At 44.6% G+C, this 26,611-nt stretch overlaps 2 protein-coding genes across 2 annotated transcripts; both read left to right on the top strand.

Moving 5' to 3' along the window:
• Nucleotides 1–369: 369 nt before the first annotated feature.
• Nucleotides 370–22,094, top strand: LOC124692224 (1,4-alpha-glucan-branching enzyme 3, chloroplastic/amyloplastic-like; the record flags this gene model as incomplete). Its single annotated transcript, XM_047225544.1, is given in 21 exon segments — nt 370–392; nt 477–541; nt 1,320–1,997; nt 2,613–2,785; nt 2,854–2,943; nt 4,039–4,114; nt 4,646–4,753; nt 4,971–5,061; nt 5,150–5,251; nt 6,593–6,695; nt 7,318–7,455; nt 7,542–7,604; nt 8,896–9,003; nt 9,533–9,610; nt 9,736–9,843; nt 10,927–11,007; nt 11,075–11,179; nt 16,789–16,874; nt 16,968–17,022; nt 17,093–17,232; nt 21,361–22,094. Coding segments are annotated over 19 exon segments (2,331 nt in total). The 3' UTR covers nt 17,126–17,232; nt 21,361–22,094.
• On the top strand, nt 17,121–25,681 carry LOC124692232 (trafficking protein particle complex subunit 4-like). The gene is made up of 4 exons (XM_047225555.1): nt 17,121–17,232; nt 23,872–23,964; nt 24,036–24,204; nt 25,216–25,681. The coding sequence occupies exons 2-4, from the start codon at nt 23,899–23,901 to the stop codon at nt 25,410–25,412; spliced, it is 432 nt and encodes a 143-aa protein (XP_047081511.1). The 5' UTR covers nt 17,121–17,232; nt 23,872–23,898; the 3' UTR covers nt 25,413–25,681.
• Nucleotides 25,682–26,611: the final 930 nt, after the last annotated feature.

The raw sequence follows: 26,611 nt of genomic DNA, 5'->3' as shown, positions 1-26,611 counted from the left end.
TCTCCGACCGCGCGTTCGCCCAGTTCCTCCGCGACCGGTACGTTCGCCGACCGTCCGGTGTGGGAGGGGGAGCGGGCATTCAAACCCGTCTTCCTGCAAACTCCCTCGTTACCGAATTTGTTAGAAATCAGTCCGTTGATGTGGTTTTAGTACCCATCTCCAGCTATTTCTCTCGTCATGAACACCGGAGGCAGGAATTTTGCTGAGATTTTGGCGGAAATGATGTGCAAATACGGGGTTTAGCTTAGCTTCGAGTGTACGCCAGTAGGTAAATGTGCAACCGCTTGTTTGTTTGCTTATTACTGGATTGTCGTTCCCAGGCACAAGGCTTTCAAGGACCGCAGATGGGACTTGTGCTCGCGGTTTATTGATCTGAAAGAGGGGTCCTCTGGGTAAGTCTGCTGCCATCTTGTGGATTCGTTGCTTTAATTCGGCTCTGGTGGAGTGATGCTGGTCCTTTTGTGTTCTTCTGGTAGGTTTGAGCTAATGGGAATGCACCGCCATCGGCAGCATCGTGTGGATTTCATGGAGTGGGCACCAGGTATTGATCGTTTGATGGGACAATGTTCATAAGGTTCTGCTATGTGGCCAGATCTGATATTTCAGAAAAATAGAATCTTGATTCGTTGTTTTAGGAGATGGTAATTTTAAGCGGTGTGTCTAGCAAAGTTTGTGACACCATCATTTATGCCTGCTCAATAAGCTTTGAGGCACAAGGGCCCTCACTTATCCCATATGTATTTCGATTATTGTCTACAATTCTACAAGCAAAATGCATCCACCGTTAGATCAATGGAATAACTTGTTTTCTTGTTAGCGGGGAGGCAAGATATGTACTATTTCACTTAAGAAGATTAGAAAGCATACAAATTGGCCTGTCCAGCCTAAGCAGAGCTGGGCAAAGACAGCAGAAAATACCTTAAAAAGCTAGTATGAAATATCAATCTTCCTGGTTTTTATGTTATCATAGATAACTTGGAGAACTAGGCATCCCTGTTGACCAGAGTTCGAATCCTGTCAAGAACGAATTTCTGGTATCTCACCTGGGTGGTCTTCTTCTATTAAAATATGACACCAAGGTTTAGTCCTGGCTGGTCTCTTTTTTCTTTCTCATAGATAACTCGAAGTGCTCATTAAAGTAATAACCCATTTAGTTTGTACCTCCTTATCGAAAAATTTTAGTTTGTACCTATTGTTCTTGGCTGTTGAAAGTCTGTTATTTCCTTTATTTACTGCAGCCTTTTGTATATAATATTTGTGCTTAAGCATTAAACTAAACATTTGTTACATTTAATAATGAAAGGAGGATTGTCATGTAGGTGCTCGGTATTGTGCTCTGGTTGGTGATTTTAATCACTGGTCGGCAACTGAAAACGGTGCACGAGAAGGTCATTTGGGACATGATGATTTCGGGTATTGGTCTGTCACACTTGAGGATAAGCTCAGAGAAGGGCAAGAACCAGATGAATACTTTTTCCAGGAGTACAATTATGTGGATGACTATGATAAAGGTGACAAGGGTGTTGATGTTGAAGATTTAATCCGCAGAATGAATGAAGAGTATTGGGAACCTGGAGAAATTAAGTCACGCAGGTCTCAGTTGGAAAGAGTCGCGAAGTTATACGAGGAGATGTTTGGCCCCAATAGTCCGCAGACAGAAGAGGAGCTGGGTGAAATACCTGATGCTCAAACCAGATATAACAACTGGAAAGCCACACAGAAGGATGGGCCGTCCAGTTCGGCTCCTTCCTACGATATCATTGATACTGGGCAGGAGTTTGACATTTTTAATGTGGTAACTGACCGAGCATCATTTGAAAAGTTTCAAACAAAGGCACCTCCCCTTGCTTACTGGGTTGAAATGAGGAAAGGAAGAAAAGCCTGGATAGAGAAATATGTTCCAGCGATTTCTCATAAAGACAAGTACAGGGTTTATTTTAATACTCCTGATGGTGCTTTAGAACGTGTGCCTGCTTGGGCAACTTATGTTCTTCCAGGTTAAACCCCACCTATCCCTGCAATGATGACCCTCCATTATTATTGCTTCTCATCATATTGGAAGATCTATTAATCTATCGCCAAAATCATATACAGTAACACTGCATATGTAGCTAAATCCTTGATTGGTTGTTAGGTCATAATCTTTTGCTTCATAGTTGGTTCAGAAGGACAAAACACCATATAATAGAAGGGTGCTAGCCAGAAAGAAATGTTCCGTTTTACTTTAGAAAAGAGTGAGTATGTAAGGCTCCTTTGTTTTCTTCCTTTTTGCGCGGCGGTTGCAGGAGGTGGGATACGGGTTGTAGAAACATGGACATTTGTCTGGGGACTTGCAGAGTTTGAGAGGCATAGTGAACATTACACTCATTAATGATTACTTTCACGGGACTACCAGCGGTGTATTATGACATACCGGCACTATAATGAAGCCAACATCTTTCTTATATGGTATAGGTTTTCATTTGATGTGTTATTAATGATTTCTTGGCAATAACATTTTTTGGATTGGCTTGTTAACACGGCCTTACTTGTCTAACATGCTGTTCTAGTTCTTCTATCTGTAGTTTTCTGATGCTGATCACGTGTCTTAAAGTGCCTTCTTTTTTTGGTAGATGCGGAAGGGATGCAATCCTATGCAGTACATTGGGAGCCTCCTCCAGAAGAAATTTACAAATGGAGATATGGACGACCAAGAGTCAAAGGCTCACTTAGGATTTATGAATGTCATGTTGGAATAAGTGGATCCGAGCAGAAAATATCATCGTTTCAGGAGTTCACATCCGACGTATTTCCCAGTCCTCGTTTTTGTCTGTTTTAGGGGCATCTTCACTTCTCTAACTTTGTCTACATTAGGTCCTACCTCACATAAAAGATGCTGGATATAATGCTGTTCAAATAATTGGAGTCGTGGAGCACAAGGATTACTCCTCCGTTGGTTATAAGGTGAAACTCTGATGATAATTAGTGTATTAATTTAAAATAAGTTAAACTGCTTATTTGCAGTGTTAGGCTGCCATGCAGAATAAAAATGACACAGTGGTTCGTAGTTTGAGTTGAACGTTTGAATCATTTTTTCAGTTCATCCAGAATTTACCATGATAGTGTCATTTTTTAATTGGGAAGAAGTTTCTGCTGAGCATCCAATTCTCGTCTTGCAATATGTTGAGACAACCAACAGTCAACAGCCATGAATCTCACTCATTACCATGATAGTGTCATTTTTTAATTGGGAAGAAGTTCCTGCTGAGCATCCAATTCTCATCTTGCAATATGTTGAGACAACCAACAGTCAACAGCCATGAATCTCACTCATTACTGGTTGATTAATTAGCTTTCCTCTGAGTTTGAGGATATATTAAGTAATGAATATTTTGTCATGCTGGAGTGAGAAGTGATTTGGTGCACATGGGCACCACTGCTCCCTTCACTTTCAGATTTTTGAAAATTTGAAAACCTCACACTTCTATGTCTCCAAAAATTATGGCGTTAAATATATAGATAAATATGTATAGGAGAAGTGTACGCAAAAAGTCCCGGTAAAAAATACTTTAAATTTTGGGAAATGCAAAAAAAAATTCTGACAAGAAGATATATTATTTTAATACTATTTGACTACCATTTACTGTCAGAAATTTGTCTTTTTATACTTCCCAAAATACAATGTATTTTTTAACGGGACTTTTTTTGCATACACCCCTCCTGTATATATCTATCTATATATTTAACACCATAATTTTTGGAGACAGAAATGTGAGGTTTTGGAATTTTCAAAAATCTGAAAGTGAAGGGAGCATTGGTGCCCATGTGTCAAAGACACTTTCTGCTCTGGGGTAATTTATAATGTTAAACTAATTGCAAATGCCGAATTTATTGCTTGTATAGTTATTAGCAGATGCTATAATTATGATTACTCCATTTTGTTATAGACGATATCGATGATCACTCCATTGTGTTAAATATTTCAATTGGTCTCTTTTGGAAGGTTCTGTTCAACTATAGTTGTCTACTTGTCTGAGATCAAGTGCATTGTAACTGCAGGTCACAAACTATTTTGCAGTCAGTAGCAGATTTGGCACCCCGGATGATTTCAAAAAACTAGTGGACGAGGCACATGGTCTGCTTCTCAGGATCATTATTATTCTCTTGCTCTCATAACCGTCACAATTTATTCTAAATGCACACATGCGAAAGATGTACACAGCAAGCTGGGACTCATACCATATATGTTTATAGTGTTCATTTGAATAATTAGAAGGTGTAAAAGGAGAAAAGAAGCAAATGCTGGCTGATCACATAATTATAGAGGACTCAAAAGCGAAAACACAACATGCAAATTTGCTCAACGTATAGTACTACTTGTGTTATTTGTTACAGGCACACTTTGTCCCTATAAAACATGGCAGGATTAAGTCTTAAGAACAAAACCAAATGTAGGAGAGGAGAGTACACAGAACACCTCGTATACCACATCGTGTTTCTTAGTATTTTCTATCTATTATATTTCGTTGTGCATGAAAGTTGGAAGTTAAATGACATGTCTTACAAGTTTTGAGATTACATACTTTTTTACAATACAATGCTAGGAAGGAGTGAAACACCGATTGACATATCATCTTTTCTTTTTGATCATCCCTTGTTTGCTCAGGCCTTGGGTTACTGGTTCTTCTTGATATTGTCCACTCCTATGCATCGGCTGAAGAAATGGTGGGCTTATCTCTTTTTGATGGCTCTAACGATTGTTACTTCCACAGCGGTAATAAAACTTAAGTTATTTAATCTCTTAAAGTTCAGTTGGCGTTCATGAATCATGGCAATAATATATTTGGAAGACATTGATTGCAATTTCTTATTAGTAACTACTCTCAGATGTGCACCTTGAATATTTTATACAATCTATTTCATTTTTTGTTTGAGGTTCTTGTGTGCTTCTTTGCTACTTCAACATGTTTGTTGTAATGTATCCTTGTCAGGGAAAAGAGGGCAACACAAGTACTGGGGCACCAGAATGTTCAAATATGATGATGTTGATGTTCTGCACTTCTTGTTGTCTAATTTAAATTGGTAAAACAGTGAAAGCTCTGTTCGTACTCTATTCTTTGTTCTTCTGTTTGTCATCTACGTAGGTACTTATGGATCTTTTACTTGTTAGGTGGGTCACTGAATACTGGATTGATGGATTCCAGTTTCACTCACTCTCTTCTATGTTATATACTCACAATGGTTTTTCTACATTTACTGGTGCCATAGAAGAGTATGTGTTATCTACCATTAACATTATTCATATGCCTTGTTACTCTCTCCGTTCCAAATTACTTAAAAAAGTGCGTCAACTAATTTGGAACGGAGGGAATATTATATTTTTCTGAATTGTTTTCTATTGGATGGAATGGAATACGCCTATCTATCCATCTAACGTAGAGTTCTTGCTGGGAGGATCTGTACTCTGTACTAACATGTTTTGGGGACGGTACCATTGCAAACTAACATTGAATATTCCATTCTCTCCTAGGGCTGTCAATATTCTAGCTCAGCAAACTGTTCGAGCTCGATTCATTGTAGGCTGGGCTCGAGCTTGGCTCAAGACCCAAAAAGGCCGAACTCAAGCTTTGCTTTAGGCTCGTGAGCTTCCAAGCTCGAACTCAAATAGTTCATTAAGGATCGTTACGCTGCAGTCCACCGTAACTTTCCTTTGAATTTTCATAGGATTTGGACCCACTCAGTATCTTTAGCTGCCCAGTTCTCTCCTAGCTTATATAAAACAAGTTGAAGCCCACTTGACTTTTTTACCCAAGTGCCAGGAAAGTTCAAAACCCAGATGACCATGCAACTCATTCGGCCTTTTCTATTAGTTCCTTCGAATCACGATTTGGTGATCTTACCACAATCCTATGACATTGATCCTGTCAACATGAGGGCAATCTTGCCAAGCCATGGATCCTGATGCTGACAAGTGACAACTATTGGATAACATATAATTGATCTAGATTTATGGCTAGGTTAAATATAATCTGATCTAGTTTAATTCTCAGCTTGTCAAACTTGTAAAACTCAGTTCAGAGAACATTGTTCGATACCTTTTTGTTGGGGTGTTGTTCCCCTGTTGCCATCTATATTTGTACTTCACTGGAGTTCTGCTTCGTGAAACCAAAAATAGCCTAGCAAGAACATAGAACAGGAAAGCGCCTCCCATTGAGCGTGGGAGAAGCTGGAGCATACTCATAGGCAGTTGACTGTTTGCTTAGGATGGGTTACACCCCTTTGCCATTGACAACTCCCCACCCAGGAGCTGCAGATATGCTTGTTTACGGCTAAACATTCTAAACAAAACAAACCACATATCAATGCCATATTGATTCACAACATTGATGTATGTCAAAGGGAAGGTGCTCTGGTTGTTCATGAATGCATATCCTCGTGATAAGTTCGGAGTCATTTGGTGCACTGAGAAACTGCCACTGCTATTCAATGCTCTAATTTTTATGCCCTTTTGAACGTCTCCTCTATGTCCTCATTCAATACTAGCTGTGGTTTATGTAAAATACTTGTCAGCTTTGCCTGGTCTCTTTATGCTCATCTCAATGTTAAAATGTAGGTACTGTAATCAATATGTTGACAAGGATGCACTGATATATCTAATCCTAGCAAATGAGATGTTACATGAACTCCATCCAGATATTATAACAATAGCAGAGGATGTAAGTTGCTGCTGTACTAGCTGTCTCTTCCTGTAAAGTCTTGTTCATGCGAAATAGTTAGTGGTTTTAGGCATGCAGTTTGTTACTGACATATACTCCATCTGTTGCAAAATATAAGAACCCACACATCCCATGATTTAGTTTGACCAACAGTCTACTAATAAAATGTGTGTATGATACAAAAATCATATCATTGGACCCATGCTCAAAAGCATTTTCCAATCATATCACTTCTGTGTCCCTTTATTTGCATAATTGTTGGTCATATTTAAATCTTGGAATGCATGGCTGGCCTTACAATGTGCAACTGAGGGAGTAGTTTTACCCATGTTGATCTTGGTGCTAACCTATTCTGAGATAGCAAGTATTACCTCCGTCCCAAAATATTTTGGTAGGCTATTTTAGCCTACAAAAACATCTTATGTTTTGGGACAAAGGTGATACTAAGTAGTAACTGATTCTTATATTAAGTCTTGTCTAACAGAGCTAAAGAGAATACAAGCCACAGTAACTATTCTCACCCACTATTCAATGGATGATATTTGGCTATTTGCAAATTCCAGCAACTGATATTCGTTGATACAACTAGTGTTTCTGTTTCATTTTTTATATCATTTTGTAGGCAACATATTATCCTGGGTTATGTGAACCAACCACCCAAGGTGGTTTAGGATTCGACTACTGGGCCAATCTTTCTATTCCAGAAATGTGGTTGTGGCATCTTGAAAATGTTCCTGAGCGAGAATGGAGCATGAATAAGGTTTACATGCCATCATCTTATGTGGTGCCGTGTAGAACACAAGTATCATATTTCATGTCTAATGACTACCCTGGATCATTTTGCAGATTATGAAAGTATTGATAAGCAGCAACCATAATATGCTATCTTATGTTGAAAATCATAACCAGGTTTGCATTTTTTTTATCTCGCCAAAATTGTATCATGTATCATGCTTAGAAATAAGGAACACATTATGTTTCCTGCAGAACAAATCTTAAAAGTTTGAGAACTTCCTGAGACACTTGCCCATAACTAACTTCTAGTTATTTTTGTTCTTGTATATTGTGTTTTACCCTATTTCCATCTCAGAGTTTGTTTAAATGCTCTCTTGTGCATTTTCACCAGATCATCCTACCTTAGATTGACATCTGTTGGTGTTATGGGCGTAGGATTTAGACTGTAACCGCTAACTGGTAGCTGAGAGGAGCTTGATCTTGATCTTCCCAGCTGCATTCCAGGAGCTTACTTGGCCCTTGATACTGAGGAATCTGCTTATGTGGTATAACATGGATGGGAAAGAGAGACTAGATTATAATCCTTGCTTGCCCTTTGTTGATAATTCCATGCTCCTACAATCAAAGATAGAGCCCAGTGACTCAATCTACTCTCCCCTAACTCAGCCATCCTTCCCTAACTTACCTTTAACATTTAGATTCCTATATTTATGGCAAAGAGTATGAATTCCTAGTCCTGACCAACTGCCTATGGATGACGAGTATTGAACCTGTGGTGATGGGGAATGCCTCACATGGCATTTCTCCCCTCCTTCAGGAGCAGCTCCTCTCAAGCTGGAACAAGGGTTATGACGCTTGATCTCCATGACATTCTCCAAGCAGCTATGAGACCAGCCAAGTGACGAGAATCTACATGTATCTTTGGCGTGACTGCTGCAAAGTGCAAACCACGCACAAGGGAGTAGGCAAAACAAGCCCATGGTGCATCACTGGTAGTTTTAATGTTGCATCTAGAAGCATCGTGTTGAACTTCTGGAGTGAACCCCAATGTGAATGATGTACTATAATGGCTGGCCGAGATTTGCAGCTTGTATTCCACCTCACCTAAAAGAGTCGGTTTTGGGAGGGCCATAAAAGCACAGCGTTGACTTGTTTTTGGTGGTGCTTATCGAAATGATAGCTACCACAAGAAGTACTAGGAACATGTTGGAGCTGTAGCTGTTCTTCTATCTTACACCTACAACGAAGGGAAGCCTTGACACCCAATATACCCTGATGTACCAATTGGTGTTATCTGTTGGACTCAATGACATTTAGCGGAAATAAATTGACGTGTGGTTTTGGAAATGGTCTTACCTGTCACAGTTTTGTGAAACGCAAGCTGCAATATGTGGTTTCTTTTTGATAAAATAAATTCATTATATTCATTCTTCTTGACTGACTTCTCACATCTGATTTTTGACAGTCAATATCAGGGCGGAAGTCTTTTGCTGAGATAATTCTTAATACAGGAATGTGCTCTAGTGGTTCAGTAGATGATGATTTGATCTTCCGAGCTTCCTCATTGCTCAAGGTATGACTTTGTCCCTGGCTTCTGACTTTGTGTACCCATCAATGATTGATTTGCTTCTTTAATTAGCCTCATAAGCTACCTATACAGTGAATTTACATAAATCCATGCTTGCGGTTTTCATAACAATATGTTTGTTTCCAACAAGGCTTACATTTACAAAATGTAATGGGTCTACCTGACTACCTTGCTAGTAGATCATACTACCATGAGTCAGAACAGAATTTTTTTATTGAATTCAACTGGAAGGACCCTAATCAGCTGGATGTCCAACCATGTTGTCTGATACATGGGAGTATGCTGCTGGGGCTTGTCCTATTTTTGTTGAATTCAACTGGAAGGACCCTCTGCTATATCATCGTTTTGTGTGAAAGACTCAAACTAGTTGCAGTAAAGCTAGCTGAGGTTAATAAATAGTGAGCTGATTGATATTTATGGATATTTAAATTCATGGTGTTTCTGGTTACAACCTTTACTGGCAAATTGTTGACGTACTAACAATTACTTCCTGCCACTTTTCAACGTGTTTCAGATAATCAAATTAATTACGTTTACAACAAGTGGAGGTGCATATCTGAATTTCATGGGTAATGAATTTGCTCATCCAAAGGTGAGCTAGTTACACGGTTTTTAGAATTTGACAGCCCTTATTCCTTCCCAAAACTTTGAACTTGTTCCAGTTTATGGTACTTAATTTACACCATAGCATTAAGTTCTTTTGTTGACTGCCTTCAGAGAGTTGAGTTTCCTATGTCAAGCAATGACTATTCGTTCCAATTAGCTTGTCGGAAGTGGGAACTACTGGACAAGGGTGTCCACAAACATGTTTTCAGTTTTGACAAGGTATGCAACTGTTTTCTATCAAATTTTACATGTCAACAACAACAACAACATCAACATCAAAGCCTTTTTCCCAAGCAAGTTGGGGTAGGCTAGATATGAAACCCAACAGAAAAAAAAATTCTATTGGGTTTCATATCCATAGGAATGGCTGGTTTTTTACGTTGGCTCGCCAAGCCTATCACAACCCTCCTCCTTTACCCGCGCTTGGGACCGGCTAATCCTAAAAGGCATAGGCGGAGTTAAATTTTACATGAATTTACTTGTAAATGCAACCAATGTTTGTTTATTGATAATTAAAACTTGTTATACCAGATGATGGAGTGTTCGTAAGTGCATTTTTTTCATGATTTTTGGCAAAATAATGCTTGTAAGATCAGCTTTGACTTAATTGCACAAGTTATTCTTGTCCTGTGTTGGTTGAAAATAAATGTCTTTCACTATTTTGCTAATTACTAGTAGGATATTTTTATCCACTTTAACTTGGTAAACCTGGAGACCTACCGGAGGGCATTTCCATGTGTTACCCACAGGTGGCCCTGTGGCCCATTAGTGGGTTAACCATATCTGAAGTAAGTTTAAACTGTCTAGTAGCATATACGGACAGACCGCTTGATGTTCATAATGTAGTACTCTGGGTTAGCTCCTCATGTTAAGCTAGCATGAAACAAAAAAGAGATGCTACGAGTCTGTTTAGCAGTCTAGTATGGGAGCTGGGAGATTTTCAGCATTGCGGTATTATAGTTGGTATTGTAGTTCTTATAGTGGTTACCTAGCTTGATATTATTCTTATTCGTGTTAATAAACTGCGATCAATCATTCTGGATGTATGTGTAGCTAAAGCCTAGTTGAGTGATACATGCCAGACATTGCATAAGTTACAAATGTGAAGTATCACATTTTTCACTTCTACTGTGCTAGTCACAGTAACCCAAAACTACTATAATTTAGAATCCTGCAAATCTTCAAGGAACTTCCGATGTTCTTCGACATTTGTTTTATTCTAACTATTAAAGGCTTTCAGATCAAGTGTTGTTCTTATTATCCAAGGAGATTAATCTTACTAACTCAGCAATTTTATCCCAGGATATAATGAGCTTGGATGAAAATGAAAGGATAACAAAGAGAGGTTCACTCAATGTTCATCAGTGCGATGATACAAGCATGGTATGAAAGTCTTTCAATCAATAACAGCTCAACATACTTTATAAATCATATTTCCTCATTCTGGCAGGTGATATCTTTCACGAGGGGGCCTTTCCTTTTTGTATTTAATTTCAATCCAGAAGTCTCCTATGAACTACATCGTGTTGGTGTAGATGAAGCTGGGGAATATCAAGTAAGCTATGCATAGAAATCACTTCTTCTGTTAGTTGAGCAAAATAATCGTAATTTAATTTAAGTATTTAATAATGTGAAACATAAAATCATTAAATTTGATATCATAAATTTGTAGTACAACACTTGAAATCTGAACATGTAATTCTTGAAACCCCAAGGCAACATATCCATGAAAGGCTCACAGATTTTTGACTTGAAAATATTTTCGAGAAAACGCGAAGGACCTTTGCGTTTCATTTCATTGAAAAGGTAGAAAAGGTTTACAACCTCCTAGGAGGTGGGATACATTGTTTGGTACAAAAAGATCAGTGCACATCCCAGGTGGATGGCAGAACTACTCGTAGCCCCTTTGCCCCAGCCTTTGCCCATGAAAAGACCTCTTCCTTGATGTTGGAGATCAGTAGAGGGATGGATGGCTGGGCACCCTCAAAAACACACGAGTTCCTATGCTTCCATGTCATCCAGGGGATAAGAAGAGTAGCAGAAGCGAGGCCCTTGCGAAGCGGCTTGGGAGTTTCCAGTTTGGCTTGGTGCCACCAATCCATGATGGTGGGTTCGCTGTTAGGGGCTGCTGCCGTCATTCTTAACCAAGCCAGGATCTCATGCCATATCAGCCTAGTAAAGGGACATTCCAGCATGAGATGGTGCATAGATTCCGGTGCCTGGTCACAGAGCAGGCATTTGGGATGGTGGGGAAGCCCATGTCTAGCAAGGCGCTCGGCGGTCCGGCATGTCTGTCTTGGTTGGCCAACCAATGGAAGAACTTCACTTTTGGCGGCGCCCATGTTCTCCGAGATGAGCTTCCGGGAGTAACAAGTTGTTGATCCATGGAAGGTGGCTAGGTAGCATGAGCTAGCGGTGTAGGTTCCCGAAGCTGTCCATTTCCAAAGCAGCACTGTCGGGTGTGTTCGTTGAGTGTGGTGGCATGGACCAGGTGCCATAGCTGTAGGTATTGCCCGATTTCGTGAACTCCAAGGACACCTTGGATGTCCCTGGCCCAAGCTGTTCCCATGAAGCCCCTCTCGCTACAGTTCTGATTTTGCGCCGTCTCCTAGGGATGCGGTTGTACAGCAGAGGTGCAATCTCTTTGACCGCCTGCCATTGACCCAACGATCCTCCCAGAATAATGCCCTTTGTCCATTGCCAATGCACATGGTTGTGGAGGCAGAGAAAAGAGCTCGCTCCACGTCTGAGAATTGTAGTTCGAGGCCGCTCCAAGCACGGTTGTCGTCGGTGTGGGAGAGCCAAAGCCATCGCAGCCGCAGGGAGAGGCCGGCACGCTCAATGTCTTGGACACCCAGGCCACCATAAGCAATGGGCCGGCACACGCGGCTCCAATTGACGTGGCAGTGGCCGCCGTTGACGGCGGCACGACCAGCCCACAGGAAGCCGCGTTTTATCTTCTCGATCATCTTGAGGGATTTCTTCGGCGGCGCATAGACTAGTAGCTGGTGTATGGGTATCGCGCATAGCACGGATTTGACCATGGCCAAACGGCCTGCCTTGTTCATGAGCTCCGCTTTCCAAACAGGTAGACGGCCAGCGATGTTGTCGACGATCGGCTGTAGTTGGGCAGCGGTGGGTCGCCGGATAGTCAATGGGATGCCGAGGTAGGTGATGGGCAGATTTGCCAATGGGCAGCCCAGCTGTTCCGTGATCAGCGCGGTCTCTTCCGGGCTACATCGCAATGGCGTGGCCGAGCTCTTGGTGAAGTTGACTCGGAGGCCTGAGGAGCGGCCAAACAAGCTGAGGATCTCCCTTACAGCCGCGGTGTCGCTAGCTGATGGGTGGCAAAAGAGCACGACGTCGTCGGCGTATAAAGAGATGGGCGGTATCAGCTTCCGGGGGTGCAGCCTCTGCATGATTCCCAGCTCGGCAGCTCGCTTGAAGAGTCTGCTGAGGATATCGATGGCAAGCACAAATAGCTGGGGCGATAGGGGATCTCCCTGGCGCAGGCCCCGCTGGTGCCAAATCGGCGGCCCTGGCTCACCATTCAGGAGAATGCGGGTGCTTGCCGATGATAGGAGTATGGCCAACCACTCAAGGAATCTATCTCCAAACCCATACTGCTTCGTGATCTCAAAGAGGAAGGACCACGAGAGGGAGTCAAATGCCTTTGCCATGTCCAGCTTGAGTAGGATTCTTGGCGCACCCAACTGATGCAAAAGCCTCGCAGATTGCCTCACTAGAACAAAGTTGTCGTGGAGGCTCCTCCCCGCGATGAATGCGTTTTGGTTGTTGCTGACAAGGTTGTCAAGCCTAGGAGCCAGCCTTAGAGATAAAACTTTGGCGAAGATTTTGGCGACGAGGTGGATCAAACTGATCGGGCGGAAGTCCGACATATGGCTCGCGTCAGCTCGTTTAGGCAACAGGGTGAGGAGAGCTTGGTTCAGCTTGCTGAAACCCCTGCCGCGCATTTCAAAGAGCTGCTGAAAAACGTCGACGAAGTCCTGCTTAATCGTGGGCCAGCAAGTGCGCAGAAACTCGGCGGTAAACCCGTCAGGCCCTGGCGCCTTGCGTGCCGGCAATCTCTTCACCGCGCTCCAGATCTCTTCAGCGCCAAAAGGATCGTCAAGGTGGTGCAGGTCTTGGGGCTCAATGAGGGTAGAGAGGTCAAGCGTGAGCTCTCGGTCAACAGCCGTGCCCAGAAGCGCATCAAAGTGCGCATATGCAGCCTCGGCCATGTCAGCATGGGAGGTGAGCACCTGGGCATCCGTGGCGATGCTGAAGATTCTGTTCTTTTGTCTCCTGTAGGTACACTGACGGTGGTAGAAGGAGGTGTTGGCGTCTCCATCCTTAAGATTGGCAATACGGGAGCGTTGCCGGGCGATTGTTCGGTCCAGGGAGGCAAGGCCAAGATATGCAACCTTGAGTTGCTTCCGAAGCTGCTCCTCGTGCGCCGTCAAGATTCTGTCCTCCTGCGCCTTGTCAAAGCGAGAGATGAGCTCACGCGAAACGGCCATCTTGCCTCTCACGTTGCCAATGGATCGAGAGCTCCAGCTCGTGAGTTTACGCGCAGTGGTCTGGAGGCGCAGCCGCAGCCGCTGGAATGGGTCAATATCCCAAACCGAATTCCACGCCTCCGTCACCACTTCCTGGAACCCATCAAGGCGCAACCAGTAGTCCTCGAAGTGGAATCTCCTGTGGGTTGCGGGCATGGGGGAGCAGTCCAACAACAAGGGACTATGATCGGAGACGACCGATGCAAGGCACCGAAGGTGGCATTCCCCATGTGCTTCTTCCCAATCGGTGGTGCATAGGACTCGATCAAGGTGGACCAACGTGGGTGGAGATTGCTCGTTTGACCAAGTGTAACGGCGCCCGTTTAGGTAGACCTCCTTGAGCAGCAAGTCATTGAGGAGGCGTCTGAATCTCCCCATCATTCGACGATTTAGGTTCCCATTGTTTTTGTCCTCCGCGCGGTAGATGAGATTGAAGTCCCCGCATAGCATCCATGGTCCCTGGCAGTCTGCCCTAGCGTCGCGCAACTCCTGGAGGAAGCTGATCTTGTCCTCGTCCTCCTGTGGACCGTACACCACCGAAATCCACCACGGGGTGTTAGTGCCGACGGTTACTTTGGCGGTAATGGCATTCATGGTGAACAATAGGTCCGTGATGGGCACGTCCCTGCTCTTCCATGCGAGGAGTATGCCTCCTCGAGTGCCTTGCGCCGGGAGGTAAGTATAGTCGTCGAACTCGGGGCCAAGGGTTTCCATAACAATGGACGAGTAGATCAAGGCCATCTTTGTTTCTTGTAAGCAAACGATGGATGCACTTGCAGTGTCAATAAGCGATCTAATAGCCAGGCGTCTAGCACGCGCGTTGAGACCTCTAACATTCCATATTACAATACGAAGGCCGTGATCCATATGGAAGGGGATCGACGGGTTGGCGGCACAACGAAGATTAACCCTCACAAGCTACGTCGACGGCTGCGGCAGTTGGCGTAGAGGTCGTGATAGTCTGCTGATCAACCAATGCGGCAATTGCTGCTAGGACAGCGTGGGGAATTGGTGCGGCGAACACGTGATCGTAGGCTGTCATCTCGGCGGCGGTGATGATCTGGTCCACACCTATGATGCCAAGAGTTCGGAGGATCTGGGTCTGGGCACGACGCTCAGCCGTGGGTGGTGCGCCATTGCTTGCAGCGGAAGCCGATCGTCCACGACGTGGTGCGAAGTTCAGGGGCTGTCGACGAGCTTTCCTACCAGGGGTTGGCAGGGCTGCGTCCAGGTGCTTGGTGGCGGCCTTGAGGAAGTCTCCCAGGGTCCACTGCTGTGGTGGCACCACGGTGTTGTTCTTGGATCGGCGAAGTGTGATCGGTGGCGAGGCAAACCGATTGGGTGCAGATCGCAGAGCGGCACGGTCGTCAGGTGTTGGAGTTGGAGCAGTGCCTGTTGCTGTGGGCGTCTCCTGGGTTGCAGGCCTCTGTAGGATGCGGGTTGGTGATTGCTGAGCCTGTTGGGCTTCTTGCGTGTTGGCCGGAGAAATTGGCCCAGCCGGAGCTGCCTCCAGGAGGACAGCGTCCTGGTGCACGGTCTTCTCCACCATGTCCTGCGTCGTACCCTCATGGCTGGTAGTGGACACCAGGTCCTTTGCAGCACTTTGGCATGCAGCAGCCTCTCTTTGCCCCGGCAGAGTATCAGGCAGCGAATCAGGCACCTCACTAAGGGAAGGGTCCCGGTGAGAACAGCTGTTGGTCCCATCAGGAAAAGCCTCTCCCAAGTTGTCGTGCAGCGCAGTGGGAGCAGCAGAGTTTGAACTGGTCGGCGACTCAGTCGTTTCGTGGACCATGGTCTCAACATCACATGGGGGATCAGCCAATCGGCTTGCGCCAGCTGGCGCTCCAGCAGCTTCCAGCAGCCTCGGATCCGGGGCGGTCGTGGTGGACACATCAGCGACGTCAGCATTGGTCGTGGAGGGCCCATGCTGTTGGCTTTTTCTGCGCCAGACACGCTTTCCATTTCTAGCTTGGCGACGAGGCTGACGTGGCTGGCGCGGCCTTTGCTGGTGGGGCCATGCATCTATGGAGCGTGCATCGGCGGCGGTGGCGCGGCGCCGGCGCGGTGGCGGAGCTGGCCGGCGAGTATGGTTGGCCAATTAAATCTTTACATCATCTCTATCTTAATTGAAAAGTAACTTATTTCTGTAACTTGATTTTTTTCTAATCATAGTCCTATACCACGAAGTGATTGAAACTGGGAGAACACTATCATGTAGCACACAGATATAATTGAGCTACCACTACATATTAGAATGTTACTGTGAGAATAACAATTTTAAAAAATGTCCTGCAAAAGAAATCAAATAATGAAATGCTCAGAGTCTGAGTTTGCTTTGCAGATGAGATGCTTAGAATCTCACTTGATGCACATACTTGCTAACGTCAAAGCTTTATCTGTTACTATCTTATATGGCTCGATAAGATGTTACAGTATCTCTCACGTTTTGTCTAGAATAACACCATTTATTCAGTTCAAGAATCATTTTATTCCAAACCTACTAACTCATACTGCTGCTAGCCTTCATACTTTAGTGTAGAGGGTTGAGTTATAAGACCTAGTATTTTTAATTAAATTTGTATTCTTATTTTTTATATTTAACCAGCTTATCTTAAACACGGATGAAACTAAATATGGTGGCCGTGGGGAGCTCAATAGTAGTCAGTATATGAAGAAGACCAGTGACAAAAGGTATTATTTGCAGCACTTGGATAATCTGTCTTTGTTCTCTATGCTTGTTCTCCATATTAGGTATTTAATCTAAGCAGTATCTCTTTCTTGTAGAGTTGATGGCTGTCGTAACTCCTTGGAATTGGCATTATCATCTAGAAGTGCTCAGGTAGGTAGATGAGAATGACTACCAGCCTTTACAACAGATATGCATACCTTAAATAAACACATATTTTCAGGTATACAAGTTGGTCCGAATCTTAAGAATTTAGGCTCGAACAATAATTACTGTGACAGACCAAGTAATCCATATCCTCCGAAGATGGGCTATCATCGCAAATGTTTATAGCAAGTTGGAAACACTGGTGACGAAAACGAGGTATGTACACTTGTTCGTTGCTATAAATTTTAACATTATAGCTATTCCTAAATTAAGAAACATTTTTCACTGAGACTAACATTTATCTGTTTGAACCATGTTATCTGGCTCGATAATTTTTTGAATAGTATGCCTAGGCCTAGCACAATAAAGAACACAGGAACGCCTAGTGCAAACCCTTATTTGTTTCCCATATGGAGATCACTTCTGTTTGATATGCGGACTACAATTAAATGCTCTGCTGATCTTTGTTTCACCTTAAACTACAAAGTGGATAATAAGTGCGCACAACTTCGTTATATATCAAATTGGACCCTAGACCTTGTAAATGGTTTACTGTTATATACATATGTCAGTTCTTTTAGATTATGGAAGAGCAACTCTCTTGGCCTCTTCATCGGAGGGTGCACACAGCCAATTATTACAAGTTTCCACCCTGGTGCTGCTCGACCGCGTCCTATGTACTGCTGACTGGGAGGAACTTGCCGGCGAGTGCAGCCTGAGCTGTCTGGCGTCTGTCGTCTCTGATCACAGCCCTCTTCTGCTGGATTGCTCTCCTTCGCCACCGACGCACCGCCGGTTCCACTTTGTGGAGTTTTGGCTGCGCCTCGATGGCTTCCAGGAAACAGTGGCACAGGCTTGGGGCTCAATCCAGAGCGTCGACCCCTTTGAGCGAATGACGCTGCGACTACAGGCCACTGCGAGGAAATTGACTAGCTGGGCCGCCAAATCGATCGGGAACGTGCGCCACAAGCTGGCAATCTGCCGCGAGCTCATACTCCGGTTTGACAAGGCAAGGGAGAGCCGCACGCTGACGCCACACGAATCGTGGCTGCACAAAGCCCTCAAGCTTTCCCACCTTGGCCTTGCGTCGCTCGATCGCACGATCGCACGCCAGCGGGCCCGTATCGCAAACCTAAAGGATGGAGACGCCAATACTGCGTTCTTCCACCAGCAGTGCTCGTATCGCCGACAGAAGAACAGGATACGCCGTATCACGGTAGGCAACCGCGTGCTCGACCAACCTACAGAGATGGCTGAGGCGGCTTTCTCGCACTTCGACGACCTGCTGGGCACGGAGTTTGTACGAGATTGCACCATAAACCTCGACCAGCTGATCACGCCTTCCGCTGATCTAGTCGAGCTCGACGAGCCATTCTCCGAGGACGAGATCTGGGCAGCGATCAAGCGCCTACCCGCACGCAAAGCACCTGGGCCTGACGGATTCACCGCCGAATTTCTGCGCGCATGCTGGCCCGTGGTCAAACAAGACGTGCTCGCCGTCTTCCGCCGGTTTGATGATCTACGCGGACGAGGATTCCATAGGATCAACCAAGCGCTGCTCACCCTGCTACCTAAACGCCCAGATGCCCAGACGCTTGGCGACTACCGTCCCATCAGTCTTGTGCACTTGATTGGCAAAGTCGTCGCGAAGGTGCTATCGCTAAGGTTGGCCCCGAAGCTCAACAGCCTAGTGAGCAAGAGCCAGAACGCTTTCATCGGTGGCCGCAGCCTGCATGACAATTTCGTGCTTGTCCGAGAGTCCATGCGCCTGTTGCATCATCTACGTGAGCCGAGAGTCATGCTGAAGCTCGATCTCGCCAAGGCTTTTGACACGCTATCCTGGGCGTTCCTCTTCGAGGTGCTCCGGCGGTATGGTTTCGGCGACAAATTCTTGGACTGGATTGCGATCCTACTCTCTTCTGCAAGCACGCGGGTCCTGCTGAATGGATGCCCTGGACCACCGATCTGGCACCGCCGAGGGTTGCGGCAAGGGGACCCCTTGTCACCGCAGCTCTTCGTGTTGGCTGTGGACACCCTTGGGAGGCTGGTCACGCACGCGGCCACTGTCGGAGTTCTACAAGCTCTCCACCCGACCAAGACTATCCCGGTGGCATCCCTCTATGCCGATGACGTCGTCATGTTCTGCCATCCCACCGTCGCCGACGCCAATGCCGTCAAGTCAATCTTGCGCCTGTTTGGCACAGCCTCCGGCCTGCAAGTCAACTATGACAAGAGCGCGGCGACATTACTAAACTGCGAGGAGGATGCGGCCACGGTGATCACCACGACTTTGGGCTGCCAGTTAGCAGAGTTGCCCTTGACCTATCTGGGCATTCCTCTGACATTGCGGCGCCCTACCAAGGCCCAGTTCCTACCCCTGGTGGCCAAGACCGCGGCTAAGCTACCAACTTGGAAGTCCAGGCTCATGGACAGATCGGGGCGGCTCACGCTCGTCAAAGCCGTTCTGGCTGCAATCCCCCTGCACCAGATCCTGGTTCTACAGCCGCCAAAGTGCATCATCAAGATGCTGGAGAAGATACAGCGTGGATTCCTTTGGGAGGGAAGAGCCGAGGCCAGCGGTGGACACTGCCACGTCAATTGGCGCACTGTAAGCCGGCCAATCTCGCTTGGTGGCCTCGGCGTCCATGATCTGGAGAGGGCTGGGCTAGCGCTACGCCTACGCTGGTTGTGGCTCAGTAGAACCGACCAAGACAGAGCCTGGAGCGGCCTAGACTTGCAATTCACCCAACAGGAGCGCTGCTTGTTCTTCGCCTCCACCCACATGATCGCCGGCAACGGGCAGACCGGCAGGTTCTGGGAGGACCGCTGGATCGACGGCCGCTCCGTCAGCCAAATCGCGCCGGAACTGTATGCCTGCATCCCCAAGAGACGCCGGAAGGGAACGTCCATCGCCGACGGCCTACTCGCGCACCGCTGGGCTCGCGACATACATGGTGTCATCGGCATCCGTGAGCTCGGCCAATACCTGCAGCTTTGGAGGAAGGTGGAGCAATTCACGCTCACCAACCAACCAGATCAAATGGTTTGGCGTTGGAATGCTAGCGGAACATATTCCGCCAAAACCTGCTACTTGAGCATGTTCCAAGGATCCAAGAGCTGCGGTGCATGGAGACTGATTTGGAGAACCTGGGCGCCGCCGCGAGTAAAGTTCTTCCACTGGCTTGCCCACAAGGACCAATGCTGGACAGCGGAGCGGCTGCAGAGACACGGCCTACAGCACCACCCCAGATGTCTCCTATGCGATCAGGAACCGGAATCGATGCAACACCTACTGCTTGCATGCCCCTTATCAAGGCATGTCTGGCATGACACCTTGGCATTGCTTAGGCTCACCTGCAGGCCACCTGACAATGAGCCCTCGCTCAGCGAATGGTGGATCTTGGCGAGGCAAGCAACTCCGAAGCAAATGCGCAAGGGTCTTGCCACTGTCACGCTGCTCATCCCCTGGCTCATTTGGAAGCACCGAAACGCTTGCGTCTTTGAGGGAGAAAGACCTACGGTTCAGCGCGTGTGTGAGCAGTTTAGAGTAGAAGCGACGCTTTGGGCGAGAGCCGGCGCGGCTGGCCTTCGCGATATCCTACCCACAGACTGGGATGTACACTGAATTCTGGCATGTGTAAGCCACCTAGGTGGCCAACGTCTGTAACCAACTCTTCTTTGCAATGAAATGAAACGCAATGTCATTGCGTTTTCTCAAAAAAGGTTCAACAAAATTTTAGAATAAAGCCAAAAAAGTAAAAGCAAGAAGGCACCAAGACATTGAGAAATCAGTCATTAGAAATGGACCAACAAAGGGTACTAACACCAACAAAAGTATGTGCGCGGTATGTCCGAGGGATCCCCACAAACCCAACTCCCAAACATATGAGATATATAACGAGGATGATTTAGTTAAAAGACAACCAAACCACAAGCCAATTACGATGTGCAAAATTACAATCAAGAAAAAGGTGTTGAATAGTCTCCCCGTGAGTGCATACAAAGCTTGCTACCATTCCAATTCCTCATAGCTAACTTATCTTTGGTCAAAATAATCCCTCTAAAAATATACTATAAGTCTTGACTGTCAACGGTATCCGAATGTTCAAATGTGTCTAGTTTGACAACAGTAACATATTTCTCCACATTGAGATGGACAGTCGCTAATTTATTGCATAAAAGATTCCATGCTGTCAACTTAGTCCTGACAATTGGTCGCTGAAAAGCGATATTTTGTTGCCCATGACCCAACACTTGTACTGAAACTTGCATATGTGGGCACATGTCAGCATAGTATGTAATTAGATATCACACATTTAACATATTAATTTATCACCTTCACAGACTGGAGCACCATACAAGTCGATCTCCCCAGCACAGGGCAAGTTTGATGAAAAAGCTTTGCCTGTACTGTGAACTCTGTCAGGGAGCAAGTTCTCACAAATAAAGCATGACACCTGAGCTACTGTACACAGCGACATATCCTGATGCCTTGTCTAGATTATGAAATCGTCTCCCTCCAGATATACAGGGGAACTCTCATAGATACAGCATGGGTGTGCGGTCGCCCAATTGATGACGTACGGTTCAGATCGAGAATAGTGGAGCAATGTATTGGATGTTTCCTTGTTATGACAGTGGGTTAATCTTAGCTACAAGGTCCACACCCCGTCGATCAGCAAATTGGGCAGATCTGCAGCAACTGTTGTTGACTTAGCTAATAATTAACTAGTTAGAATAATCCTTGTGCAAGACAAGATGATTGCTGTTATGATGTGAAGATCAAGTACGCAATAATAGGTTCGACATCTGCAGAAGAGACAAAAGCGGCAACAGCCTCTTAGATCAGACAAGTGTGAACTGACAGTGTATTGTTCTTTTTTTTAACAGGGATACTGTCAGTGTATTGTAGCCACTGCCAATTGCCATTAGATTTGGCACTTAGAGGTATCATATGTTGCAGGCTCAAGTGTGTTTTTGCAGTGAAGTAGTCTAATGTGTAGTGCCTTGGGATTTACAGTAGCACGACATGCCTTTCTTCGTCTTCAAAAAGCTTGGTCGCAAGCAGGTTTAATTGATTATGCGATGTTTGTTCCTTTATGACTTCGCTTTTTTGTGCCTATTTTGTCAGTTGGAAGAATACGGATTGAAACTGTGGAAGAATAGGCAAGCTGCCTATTATGTGTCTTATTACAGTGGTTGGACTCTGCGCGATCGTCGTGTATGAGCTGTTACTGCTGCTGCGTGACAGACGTTCACTATGGTAGCCTGGTAGGGAAAAAAAGTCATCGGGCAACTATCATCGGCAAAGGGCAGAGCTAGACGTTCACTGAAGTGCACGGGATCTACTGTGCACGTTGTTACCGTTGAACCTGCGTCTTTTTGCCTTTCAATTTGTTCCGTCATCATGCTTTGGATACTGCAGACGGATTGAAACTGGACACAATAGAGTGATTTCGTGCACGGTAGATACCGCGCAGGGCAGAAAGACCACTCTCGCCTCCAATGCCCCAAAGCCCAAACCTTTTTGTGCACTCGCCAGTCAGGCTACAGCCCACGAGCGGCCTTCATCCTACACCAACACCCAGCCCACGTTATCCGGCCGCTACGTGATTTGCAAAGCCCAACAGGGGAGATCCGGTCGGGGTTCGCACGACAGACGTGATATCTTCTCCGCCGGTGGTCTCATTCCTCGGCGGCCTTCTCTCCGGTGAGCTGCTCCTCCTCATCATCATCCTTCTCCTCTCCTCCTATGGCGTCGACGATTAGGGATCGAAAATTTCCTGGCCGCCGCCGCGATCCATGGCTGCCGCCGTGTGTATTTGTCTGCCTCGGCTCAGTGTGAGTTTCATGGATCAGATGTGATTGGACGCCGGGAAGGCCGAGTAGGTTTTTGACTCTGCTGCATGCTTCTCTGCTCCATTTGTCGATGTAGTCCTGGCTAACGATTTAGAGTATTGGACCTGTCCTTCATTCAGGTGCATTGGGTTTGTTGTCCCTGTGTTGTGTGTTCAACCCTGGAATGCATGTTGAATTGGATCTGAAACTGGCCTATTACCATCATGTTTTGTATGTAAATTTCCAGTCATAGTAATTAAATCCTCGTGTAGAATAGAACACAGCAGACTCAAATCATCTAGTGCCTCTGAGAGTTGGATGCACAAACTGGAGCATAAGTGCAGTATATAAGTACTGAAGATTATGAAAGAGCCTGCACAAAATCCAGTCTGTTCGAAGCAGTTTGCATCTCCGAGATTAGGTCGCTTTGGATCCTTTCTGTCGAACAATTATATGATTGTCAGTTATGCAGAGAACATTAGCAATATCAGGGATTAGCAATGTACGGATGAGATCTCTTTTAAGTAATTTAGACATGGCAGCAAAGTTGTTTTTGTTTCTAATGTGAGGACACAAAATGGACCATAAGGGAAGTAGCTTAAGCATAACAGGTTTCTTTTACAGGAAAATAAGAGATGATTAGCTCAGAAACACAGCATTTGCCACTTCATGGCCAACTTAAATGGACGGCCCTGAAATTGGAGTACTGGCTGAGCATTTTAATGCATAATAGAAAAAGAATGTACTGGAAAACTAGGGGGCATGTGGCCTCCTTTGATCTTTAGTACTAGCAAAGGAACTATGCAATTTTCACTATAAAGCAGTGGTTTCACATTTTAATGCATAGTTCCTATATCATCTTGATCTCCCAATAACAAAGAGATCTGTTTGGAAATTTGTTCATTCTGAATTATTGGCGAGCTTTTAGAACTTTTTGTAGAAGGATGAGTTTTTTCTACTAGTTGCCCTCTTACATGTATCAAGGTTTGTAATGGTTTCTGGTATTCTCCTCTACAGCTGATAGGCTTCCCCTTCTTTCTCACTATGGCGACGGTGGCAATTTACAGCCTTTTCATCATCAACAAGTCTGGTGGCCTTATACACTACAAGGTATTTTCATGTACTCATGTTCTCTTCTACCTACTGGGTATGGAGTCTGAACGACCTGTGCATCTCTTCAGGACTATGGTTCAGCAGGGAGAATGGACACCAACGACAGTCTACGGTTGGCAAGTCTCTGGCATTCAATGCATGCTATCTCACAGCAGTTATCCCCTACCCCTGGCTGTAATGGCATTGACCTCCTACAAGCCCACAACTTCGACCTTCATTGCTTCCAATCTCTCACAGGTATTCATTTCTCTCATGTTTCATGTAATTTGCTTGGCAAATCCTCTCTGCATGCTATAGGTGGTTTCAGTAGTTTTGAGCTGGAGAGGATTCCGTTTTAATGGACAGAAAATTCATAGTGTTCTCTAGCTGTCACTTCTTATCTGTGTTAAGGTTATGTTTTGAACACAAAATTATAAATTGACTCACATGATTGATTTTTTTTTTCTATTTCATTACTCCCTCCATCCCAAAATGGAAAGCGCTTTTTATTTTGCACGGTCTTTGATGCATGACTTTAACCACTACCACCCCCGTCTCAAAGAATAAGGCGCACACGTATTCCAAGACAAACTTTGACCATAAAAATTGAACAACAAAATCTTGATTATATTATACAGTATGTAATTAGCATCGTTGGATTCGTAATGAAAAGTACTTTCTAATGATGCTAATTTTATACAAATAATCTTTATATATTTGAAGTAAATTCTTGGTCAAACAAAAAAAAGCACGAAAAACAATGGCGCCTTATTCTTTGAAATGGAGGGAGTAATATTTATACCAAATTATATAGATTGGGAATGTTTAATTGGTATCATTGCATTTGCCTTGTAAAATTCTTTCATTTCATATATCTTTATACTGATTTTATGGACATATTATAAGTACATAATCATAGTCAAAGGATGCACAAGTACTGCTGTCTCAACTCCTCTGGACAATAATCATGGTGCTAGACGCTGGATTGCTGTGTGCTGAACTGACTGTTTGTAGGAATGGACGAGTATATGTAGTTATGGACACGTGCTGCAGAAAGGGTTCTGTTATTTGTTAAGCTATCTTCTATGCATAACCTTTATTTTTTGAACCCTTCCTGGTAATTGCTATGGATCTATTCTGCAATTGCAATGCTCCAAAGGTGTTCGTGAGTGGCTGATGGTTTGTTTAAGTTTAACTGTTAGGTGTGCCATTTTATGGTTTTGTATATCTATCTAATCACCGATCTGTTTCACTGCTTGGCTTCTTCAGGGACAAAATTCTTCGTTGTATGCGAAACAGGCGCTCCGAACATGGAATTTTTGCTGAGAACGATTTACCAGCTCTACACGGAATTTGCCTTGAAGAATCCGTTCTATGAGATGGAGATGCCGATTCGGTGTGAGCTCTTTGATTTCAACCTAGCTCAAGTTATCCAGAAGGATCGAGTCGCGCTTCTGGGCCGGTGAAACATGTCAAAGAAAAATACTTTGAACCATCTTTTCAAATATTCTGATTCTTGTAGTGGCTGCTGCCCTTCAGTTTGTTCAGCCAGAGAAACCTTTTTTTTTTCCTTTGAATGTATTGCTGATAACAAATGGCGTGAGTGCCGTTTTGCTCAATCGTGCGTCTGTAAATTGGTTCGGCGGTGTTGAGTTGCAACATTTCACGGAGACAAATGTTCAGCTTGGACTTCCAATTCTCCATCGTTTGACAGGATGATGCTATGTGCACGTGCATGAGGGATTTAATGGCCTGGTACTCTGGTTCTCGCAATGGGAAGAGCATGTGACGTTATCCTTACCGAAACTCTTAGTAAGTCAAAAAAGAAATTATATATTGGCACGAGCTTCCATAGTGATTGCATATGTGACGTAGTGAACTGGATAATTGCAAGTTGCGACGAAGCTTCATGTATTGTCCCGAATCACCACCCAACTCCACCTGATTGTGGATGCATCTAGTTCGATGTTTCATCAGCATTAATGAATTAATTACTGCCCCCTCAGTTACTCCATTATCACCAAATACATGAGTTATAAATTTTGTCAATGTTTTAAAGTTTCACCAAATATATAGTTACATAGATGTACGATACCAAATTACTATTAATAGAGCCACTAATTTTTTCACGAACTATTTATTCAATACTCTAGTGATTAATGTGTCAATCGATATACTACAATTAAACTTAGAAAGTATCGGGGTTTTTATTCAATTTATTGATGAATCTCGTGTGAAGACGGAGGGAGTACCACAATTTTTAGTAAATATTTGATGTCTATAGGTAATATGATTTCATCTAGATCCGTCCTTGAACACTATATCTATACCTCTATACCAAATCTATATACACCAAATAATAAAAGCAATAAGGCTTCTTCTCGTTCATTTTTTCTTCTGTCGTAATTATGATAACTGACTCCAGCTCTATATCTATACCTAATCTATAACCATTTAATAATAAAAGAAGTAAGGTTTCCATTGTTCATAGGGTATTTTCACTTTCGCCCTCCCACTTGTTTGATATTAACCCATTCATGGTTGTTATTGAGCGAAGGGCGGTGCGTTGCGGCCTGAAGGGCGACGCAACACCAACCCACTGCTCAGTCCATGGTAGGCGTGTGCTCGGAGACGTGCAACACATACATGAGCGTGAGATCGGCTG

This window comes from Lolium rigidum, chromosome 1 (assembly GCF_022539505.1).
Source record: "Lolium rigidum isolate FL_2022 chromosome 1, APGP_CSIRO_Lrig_0.1, whole genome shotgun sequence".
Classification (NCBI taxonomy): domain Eukaryota; kingdom Viridiplantae; phylum Streptophyta; class Magnoliopsida; order Poales; family Poaceae; genus Lolium; species Lolium rigidum.
This window is presented reverse-complemented; position numbering and strand designations above follow the sequence as displayed.